Below are 9,114 nucleotides of genomic sequence, written 5' to 3'. Positions count from 1 at the left end.
CATTGCTAAGTTGCTGAGATTGGCATCAAACTTGTGATCCTCCTGCCTCAGCCTCCTGACTATAATCCCTCCAACTGTCTAGGGTTACAGGTGTGCACCACCACACCCAGCATACAAATTATTCTTAAACATAAATTGACCAAAATTGATAATACATGCATGAATTCAGATTTAAAGACCCCAAATATTTTATGATGATATCCATTTCCCCTAAATGTGAATAAGAAGAGCACTTCCTTTCTGATTGACATTCATGTGTGCCGGATTTTCAAGCAAAAAGTGACACAGATTTGTGTTTGGGACCCTCATTCTCCTAGAAGTGTGGTGGGTAAACTGAAGAAATCACCTTTTGTCTGAATCATAACCCTAATAAAAGGCAAACAATGAAACTGGGAAGGACTTCTATCATAAACAAAATACAGAGTTGTAATCTTTAATTTCTAAACAGTTTACACAGATTGGTAAGAAACAGCACCAAGACCAGTCTTTAAAATAGTGGGCAACTGGCCTGAAAAGCTCATTTCTGGGAAATATTTAATGGTAAGTTAACACATGAAAAATGACCAGCCTCACTACATATGAAGGCATAGCATAACAAAATAATGATCTGATAAAATTGCCCATCCCCATGTTGGGACTCTGGGATAACTGCCCTTGACGCTGGCAGGGATCAGGTGAGGACACTCTGTTGAAGTGTGATATGATGGCTCCACATTTTAGAAGGGTTTTAGGCAACAGACCCACACTGTGTGACCCAGTGGCTCTATTTCTGGAAATTTACCAGGTGGTTTATCAGGAAGTTAACAACACTGTGAGCAAAGCCTTATGTATAAAGTACACTGTTTTAATGGGAGAAAAAGAACAATCTTGACAATCATGCAACTATTAATGATGTTTCAAATTGTGCAGAAAACCTTTTTGATTATTTTTACCATCTCTATAAGGACACAGTAAATACTGGAAGGAAATACACCAACATAAAGCTATCTTTAGTTTGTGGATTGAGGGTGATTTTCACTTTATAAAAACATTTTTCTATATTTTTCAATGTTTCCATAACATTAATAGGTTTAGCCCAAAATAAGGGCTTGCTGGCCTCATAAATCGTTTCCAGGAACCCTCCTTGGCAGGAGGTGACTTTGAGCTGGGGACTGAGTGACCCCTCCCCAGCTGGCACCTTTCTGCCTACCGTCAAGGTTGGCTCCCAGGGTTGTGCCACCCGCCCAGTGGGTTCAGTGGGCACCCAGGAAGGAGAGGGCTGCCGAGCACCTTGGCCTCTGCCCTTCACTTATCAACTCACAGAATAATAACAGGGTAGCAGTTTGCCTTGTGCTGAGCCCGGATAGTGTGCTAAACCCTTGGCCTGCTTACTCTCAGGTGCTCTGAAGGCCTCCAGCAGCCAGGGGACACAATCCACTAGGCATAGGAGGAGGATTAGCTGGAGAAGGTCTCACGTCTCTGTTCATGTTTCCTTGGCCCTCTTCCTTTTTCTTCCACCCGCTTTATTGAGTCCAACTCAACAATGTCTATCCGGCTCACTGAGGGAAAGGCGGCAGATCCATGGCTCCCCTCTCTCTGGAAACCCTTTTTTTCCAAAGCAAATTCAGCAGGCCAGCTGGCAGCAGGCTTCCTGAGGGCCCGCCCCCTTCCTTCTGCCGAGGGCTTTTAACTTTTGCACCTGGGGCCATGACCAGCTTCTTCAGTTGGCAGCAGTGGCTCCCTGTGCCCTGTCCTCCAGGATCATCGGGTTGGTAGGTGTCCCCTGGTGTGAGCCCGGGAGGGCACAGTTCTCTCCCTCCTGCTCCTTCCTCTGTCCCTGGCCGTAGGCCTTCGGCACCTCAAGAATCACCCCTTTCTTGCTCCATCTCCTCCCATCTTTTTCTTTGTTCTCCAGTCCATTTCCTTTGTCTCCATGGCTTTATCTGTATCATCATTTCTAAAAGCAAATAGCAAATTGTCGTTTTGTGAAGACGACTTTTCTCCTTAATGCAGTGGTTCCACGATTTGTTCCTTTATACTCAACTTATTGAAGGGCTCTATGAATCACAAGTCCCTTCTTAATACGAGGTGAGTCTGGGGACCACAGGACCCAGACTGTTGTCCCTGCGGTGCTTGACCAAGCTTAGGGAGGTGTGCAGGCAGGTGCTGATGGCGAGAGGAGGCACAGCGGGCTTCAGCTGCGACCTCTCCAGCCTTGGTTTGTGGGGGGCTGTGGAGCACAGGGTCTGCCCACCCACAGTTTTTTCCTGAACATTCTTCTCCAGGCCGAAGCTCCTGGATGAGTGCATCAGCACCCTGCAGCCGCAGAAAGGTCAGCGATGGCAGTGGTCCGGAAATCCCGCCTCCCCGGGTGTCTGCTCACCCTCGTGCTCCTGCAGCTGCCCAAGCTGGATTCAGGTAGGTCTCCCTGCTCCTCGCTCTGTGTCCTGCAGGGTTGGAACGTCCCAGTACCTGTACATGACACCATCTGGTTCTCCCAAGCCATGTCCAGCGGGCTGGATGGACCTGCTCAGCTTGTCGAGGGCATGGGGGCGCTGCAGGGCCCCTGACCTTCAACAGCAGCCTGGGCTGCGTCGCCCCCAGTCTCATCGCTCTGACTCCGCTCGCTTTGACAGCTCACTTTGAAGTGATGGGGCCCCCGGAGCCCATCCTGGCCATGGTGGGAGCAGACGCCGAGCTGCCCTGTCACCTCTCCCCCAACGTGAGCGCCGAGCACCTGGAGCTGCGGTGGTTCCGACGGACGCCGTCGCCCGCCGTGTTCCTGTACCAGGCGCCGCAGGAGCGGGAGCAGGAGCTGATGCCAGAGTACCGCGGCAGGGTGGCGCTGCGGCCCGACCAGGAGCTGATGCCAGAGTACCGCGGCAGGGTGGCGCTGCGGCGCGACGACATCGCCGCGGGGCGCGCGGCCCTGCGGATCCGGGGCGTCCGCGCCTCGGACGAGGGCGAGTACCGCTGCTTTTTCAGGGACAACGCCAGCTACGACGAGGCCATAGTGCACCTCCGAGTGGCAGGTGAGAGGCAGCGGGGTGACGGCCCGGGTCCCCCGTGGTGAGCCTGATTCCCTAAAGCGGAGCGGGTTACTTCGGAGCCACGCGGTTCCTTCCAGGTGCGGGGTCGGCAGGCCGGGGGGGGGGGGGGGGGGCATGAGCTGTAGGGGACAGCAAGCGGAATGCCCTCCCCTGTATTCAGCCGCCTGCTGCCCCCTCCTTCAGCGACAGGCTAAGCACCCAGGGTGTAATGGCCATAGCATTCTGTCATATGAGGACACCGTCATTACTCGACCAGCTCCCAGAATCAGATTTTGAAGATGTGTCTATTTTTCATCATTATCTAAGGCTGCAGTGAGCATCCCATATACTTGAGGCTGCTTTGTGGATTAGTCTCCAAGGACTGGTTTCCTAAGATCCTCGAGCATGGCCTTTTGCTGACACTCTTCATATATCTGCAGAAGTTTCTTTCTTTCTTTTTTTTTCTTCAAGCCCAAATTCTGGGTGAAATACCAAGGAGAGTGGTTAGCTTTCTGGAGGACAGTAAGCACTGAGGTCTGACTTTCCACTCACCAGTGGTGATTGCATCAAGGAAATCTTCCTGATTTACTGTAAAACTGAGGAAGCATTTATTCCACATGATTTTGCAAGAATGAAATGAAATTAGACAACACATGAAAAACTGCTTTGTCAATTATAAGAGCAAAATTAGGATATCCTCGTAAGATATTATGACCATGTCTTGAACTAATCTAAATGCGTAATACACAAATATATTCTCATATGTATCATGTATAACTCTTTTTTTTTTTTTTTTGTACTAGGGACACTAAGCCACTTAAACACATCCCCAGCCCTTTTCAAATTTTTATTTGTTGAGACTGGCCTTGAACTTGCAATCCTCCTGCCTCAGGCTCCCCAGTCCATGGGATCACAGGCTTGAGCCACCACACCCAGCTCTCATTTCATTTTTAGGGAAGACTATCTTAAAGTTTAAGGATGGTGCTCAAAGCCCACATATTTGATGCCATAAAACTGTTGTTACCTTTTATAAGGGTCAGATATCTGTGAGGATCTGATACTAGTGGTAGTCCCTTTCAAGACAAAAATACACATTCTTACTAAACACACAAATTCAGAATATAGACAGTCATGGACATGTATTTCAAGTTACTTCTTTGGAGCTCTGTTTTTTTCTGTACCCTGTGGAATTGTTTTTTTTTTTTTTTTTTTTTTTTTTTTTTTTTTTAAGAATTAAGCTAGAGAGGTAGGAAAAACAGCTTTATGTTGGTTTTTGTTAAGGCATAATTTTGTGGGGAAAGGTGAGGTTGGAGCAATTTAAGAAAATTCCTGAATCAGCATCATGGGTAAAGAAGCTTAAGCTTTGATCCACAGTCAACTGTGAGCCTCCTTTCTCCTGCAGAACACCACTTTCATCCATCTTTAAATATTCCAGTGCTAGTTCTCTCTTCCCAGACCCTTCTTGTAATACTGCTAACCAAGGAGCTCTTTTGCAGATCTGGAGCTCCCAGTCCAGGCCCAAGCTGCCTGTGGGGCAGTTCCTGCTGGCTGAAAAGCTCCCCCAGGTCTGCCCATTGAGCTCCTTCCTGCTCACACTTCGAAAACTAGATGCTAATAAGATACCCTCCTCTGATAAGGTGAATGAAATTCCTTTCACTGACACCTCAGTCTCCTGGTGTAGTGAAATGTGGAGAGGAACTCCCAATCCACTTGGCCTCTTTCTCTCTTTCTCAAACTGGAATTGTGAGTCTGCAGAAGGCACCACTGAGAGATTAAGCCAGCTTCTCCCTCCTCAGCTCTGGGCTCCGAGCCTCACATCACCATGGAAGTTCAGGAGAGTGGCGAGGTCCGGCTGGAGTGCACCTCCGTGGGGTGGTATCCAGAGCCCCAGGTGCAGTGGAGATCTGCCAAGGGAGAGGAGTTCCCGACCACGTCAGAGTCCAGGAGTCCTGACGAGGAAGGCCTGTTCACTGTGGCAGCCTCAGTGACCCTCAGGGACAGCTCCATGGACAGTGTGTCCTGCTGCATCCGGAACCTCCTTCTTGGCCAGGAGAAGGAAGTAGGGGTTTCCATTCCAGGTGAGTAGAACCAGTGCTGACTCCTGTGTGGACACAGCCTCGGGGCTCCCTGACCTGGCACCTGCCCCGATGTGACTTCCTGGTGGAGCTGCCCACTTTCCCATCTGAGTGTTTGCCCACTGACTCGAAGGAGCCCCACCAGCCTCTTCAGAAGAATAAAAATTCAGAAGTCACAAATTCTACCTGTCTTTCATGTAGTCTCAGGCTTTCCATTTTGGGAGATCTACTTGAGATGGAGAAGCTCCGTGCCTGCGGCCTTCCTTATTCTCGCCTTGAGTAAATAAGGAGACTACTTTTCTGGTCTCACCCTTTCCACCCTTGCCCTCCCGTCCAGGGCTCCTCAAGGCTTCCAGGGGCCTCAGAAGCACAACCTGCCACTAGTCCCTGGATGCCAGGTCTGCCCCAGGCAGGAACGCTTTCTTACTTTTCAGCCAATGAGTCTCACTCTGTCACACACAGAAGTGACCCTTCTCCTTCCTTATTTCCCTCCCGCATCCCCTTGACTCCCCCTCTGCATTGACAGTAAAGTAGGAATTCTATAATAGCACAGCTTGGTCCACACAACCCTTTAGCCCACATGTCCTGACCCCAAACGACTCGGTTCTTCTTCTCCTTCTCTGCTCTCTCTTGCCCAAGATCAAAACTTCCTGAAAAGCTTAGAGAGGCGTTGGAGGGGTTGTTTGTGCCATGGCAGAGATAGAGGGGACCCACTCTGTCTCCTCTTCCGCCTCCATCTGGCATCAGGAGACGAGTGGAACCTGCTCTGCTTTCGGCCAATGTTCCTCTGGGGACTTTGTTTCAGCTCCCATCTCCCCCAGGCTGACTCCCTGGATGGTGTCTGTGGCGGCCATCCTTGTGGTCTTAGGGCTGCTCACCACTGGATCCATATTTTTCATCTGGAGATTGTACCAGGAGAGACCCAGAGAGAGGAGGAGCAAATCCAGCTCTACAGGCAAGTCCTAGATCCTAAATGGGCTGCTCGCCAGGGGTGCTTCAGAGGAAGGTTGGGTCCACGCCCACCCATTAGGACAACTTCCAACAGGAAGACCCTCGATTCTAGAATTCCCAAAGTCAGAAGAAATGTTAAGGCTTCTGAAGTCATAGATACCTACAATGAAGAGAAGTTTGGGTCACAGGCAGAGTCAAACCGTTCCAACTGGCATTTGAGACCTGAATTTACTTACCACCCTTCCTCTGCCCAACCCCACCTCTAACTCAATTTCCCAGTAAGGATCTTATCATGGAAGATCTGATCTCAAGCCAGTAGGAACATCCTGATTACTTCTCAGAAAACAAAACAGAACAAAGCCCTGTTGTAGGGTTGCCGGTGGTATTTCAGTAGTCAGGTAGTCGGTTGTAAGTTAAACAGTTCCTTCTTTATGGGTCCCCTGTACCAGTCCCATCCCCTCCCTCAAGTCCATTATAAAAAGCCACTGAGGTGCTTTTGTTTGTTTTCCAGAGAAACTCCTGGAAGAGCTCAGTAAGTTCTGCCTCTTGTGATTTCATCCAGTTTTCTCGCTCTTGTTCAAAACCAGTTGCTGATAGTCTCTCTTTCTTTGCAGATTGGAAAAAGGCGGCATTGCATGCAGGTCAGTGACTCAGGACTTCTCCAGGTCCCACTCCAGGAATTCAGGGTCCTGTGAGACGTGGACTTGAGAACATTAACATTAACATTCACTTAGTGAGGAGGCTAGGAAGGGGACCTCAATGGCACATGGCCGTGACACTTTCCTTGAGCCCCCAGCAGAACCCTGGAAGATGGCTAGGATGCCAGTCCCTTCCTACAGTGTCTCCTTGGGGACAGTCAGCTCTTAACCATACTGTGGCTGCTGATCAGAGGGAGCAGGCACCTGGGAGGCCAGACAGGTCTCCAGACCTGCACAGGAGACCACCAAGTTATCCCACTGCTGTTTCTTTGGAGGAGGGAGGACAGGTCCTGTGACTGACTGCCACTGACCGTCACACTCTCTTCTCTAGTTGATGTGACTCTGGATCCAGACACAGCCCACCCTCACCTTTTTCTGTACGAAGACGCAAAATCTGTTCGACTGGAGGATTCACGTCAGAAGCTGCCTGAGAATCCAGAGAGATTTGACTCGTGGCCATGTGTGCTGGGCCGAGAGGCCTTCACCGAGGGGCGGCATTACTGGGAGGTGGAGGTCGGGGACAGGACCGACTGGGCCATCGGCGTGTGCAGGGAGAATGTGATGAAGAAGGGGTTTGACCCCATGACCCCTGACAACGGGTTCTGGGCTGTGGAGCTCTATGGGAATGGATACTGGGCCCTCACCCCTCTTCGGACCCCTCTCCCATTAGCAGGCCCCCCTCGCCGGGTTGGGATTTTCCTGGACTACGAATCGGGAGACATCTCCTTCTACAACATGACTGACGGGTCGCACATCTACACCTTCCCTGGCATCTCCTTCTCTGGCCCCCTCAGGCCCTTCTTTTGCCTGTGGTCCTGTGGGAAAAAGCCCCTGACCATCTGCCCAGTGTCTGAAGGGCCTGAGGGGGTCACAGTCATCCCTGAAGCCCAGAACCTTTCCAAGGACATCCCACTGTCCCGTGTGGGGCAGGACTCTGCCTCTGGGGACACAGACACTCTCCGTTCTAAACTCATCTCTTCCCAGCCCAGCCGAGGGGCACCTTAAGGCATGACCCGCTCAGCCACCTTCCTGAGCTCCAGCCCCTCCTCCACCCTGGCAGCCCTTTGGTGGGAGCAGGGAGCAGGGCCTTCCCGGTCTGTTTCGGCACCAGTACTCGGGGGTGAGGAGCTGACTCCTACGCTGCTCCAGTGCTCTCCTATCGCTGGAGACCAGAACCCGTGGGGAGGACAGCTCAGGGAGGGACAGGTCCACCCGTGGGTGTGGCAGAAACACTTGGCGTCCAGAATAGAGGAACGGGTTTTAAGCAAGAAGAAAGCACAGGGGGTTCGGGAAAGAAAGATCTTAGGCTAACATCCATAAAGAAGGTTGGAGGGGACATGATGGTGGAAGGAAATGAGGCCAGTACGGTCCCTGCCCCTGGATTTGCAGGTCTGTTTCTCACCTTTCAGGCTCCGCCCTACAGGATAGAGGACCTACTTTTATGGGGGTGGAGCTGTGGGAAAGGAGGAAGGGGAGGAGTTGAGAGGAGCAGGGGTGAGGGGTTGGGCAGAAGGTGTGACAGGAGGGAACTGGTAGACCAAACTCAGGCCTGTGCATAGCCTCTGGCCCTGCTCCTCTCTGGGCACCCTCCTGATTGGCCCTTGCCTGGGGTCAGACCAGACTCACCCTGTTGACTGCACAGGTTTCCCAAGCTCTTCTTTTTGATGTAGACCCTTCTTCCATGACATGGCCACATGATAGACACTTTTCAGCCTTGTGCCCCGTCAGTCCTCACCTGTGTCCAAGCCCCACACACGCCTTTGGTCAGCGTCAGTCACCACCCATTTCCAGCTGTGCCAGTTCCCACAGGCTGCCTGTCCTGGGGGTGCCCTGAAGGCTGCACCGTGGTGCTCAGTGCAGCTGGGATAACCACGCCTGCTCCTGGTCCCCTGAGCAGGCTCCTGCGAGTGGCTTGTCTTGCCAAAGGGCTGCAGTTGTGTCCAGGTGCCGCCTCCCATTTCCATCTGTCTCTAGCTCCCAGCCTGAGCGTTGCCCAGGGTCCTTGTCTAATAAAGAAGTCTGTGTAATTGCTGAAGGCAGCCTCTGAATGTACCTTTCTTTATCACAATTACCGAGAGTGAAACCAAACAGGAAAGAAACCTGGGTGGGGATGCAGCTGGCCAGAGCAGAGCCATTGTATGTGATCCCAGGACAGCAGCGGGCGGGGGCTGCTCCCTGAGGGTCCAACTGCCTACAAAAGCCACAGTGCCCAGTGCTTCCTCCTCCCGTCCCTGTTCGGGTGGTGGCTCCACTTCTACTACCATAAGGGTAACTGGCCCTGATGCTGAGGAGGGAAGCCACCTCTCCAAGTAAATCAGCATTTTCCAGAGAGGAAGAATGCTTGGGAAATTTTTATGGCTTGTGCCTTGTTATTATTATTAT

General features: G+C 51.4%; 1 protein-coding gene across 1 annotated transcript; it reads left to right on the top strand.

Moving 5' to 3' along the window:
* The first annotated feature begins 2,303 nt into the window (after nucleotides 1-2,303).
* Nucleotides 2,304-8,758, top strand: Btn1a1 (butyrophilin subfamily 1 member A1). Its single transcript, XM_046452480.2, has 7 exons — nucleotides 2,304-2,397; nucleotides 2,616-3,011; nucleotides 4,805-5,086; nucleotides 5,889-6,038; nucleotides 6,546-6,566; nucleotides 6,649-6,675; nucleotides 7,064-8,758. Exons 1-7 carry the CDS (start codon nucleotides 2,319-2,321, stop codon nucleotides 7,735-7,737), a joined length of 1,629 nt encoding a protein of 542 aa, XP_046308436.1. The 5' UTR covers nucleotides 2,304-2,318; the 3' UTR covers nucleotides 7,738-8,758.
* Nucleotides 8,759-9,114: the final 356 nt, after the last annotated feature.

Source organism: Marmota monax, unplaced genomic scaffold, assembly GCF_021218885.2.
Source record: "Marmota monax isolate L192 unplaced genomic scaffold, Marmota_monax_Labrador192_F-V1.1 WCK01_AAM20220418_F8-fsc00141, whole genome shotgun sequence".
Lineage (NCBI taxonomy): Eukaryota > Metazoa > Chordata > Mammalia > Rodentia > Sciuridae > Marmota > Marmota monax.
The sequence above is the reverse complement of the archived record's forward strand: the minus strand, read 5'-3'. Positions and strand labels throughout refer to the sequence as shown.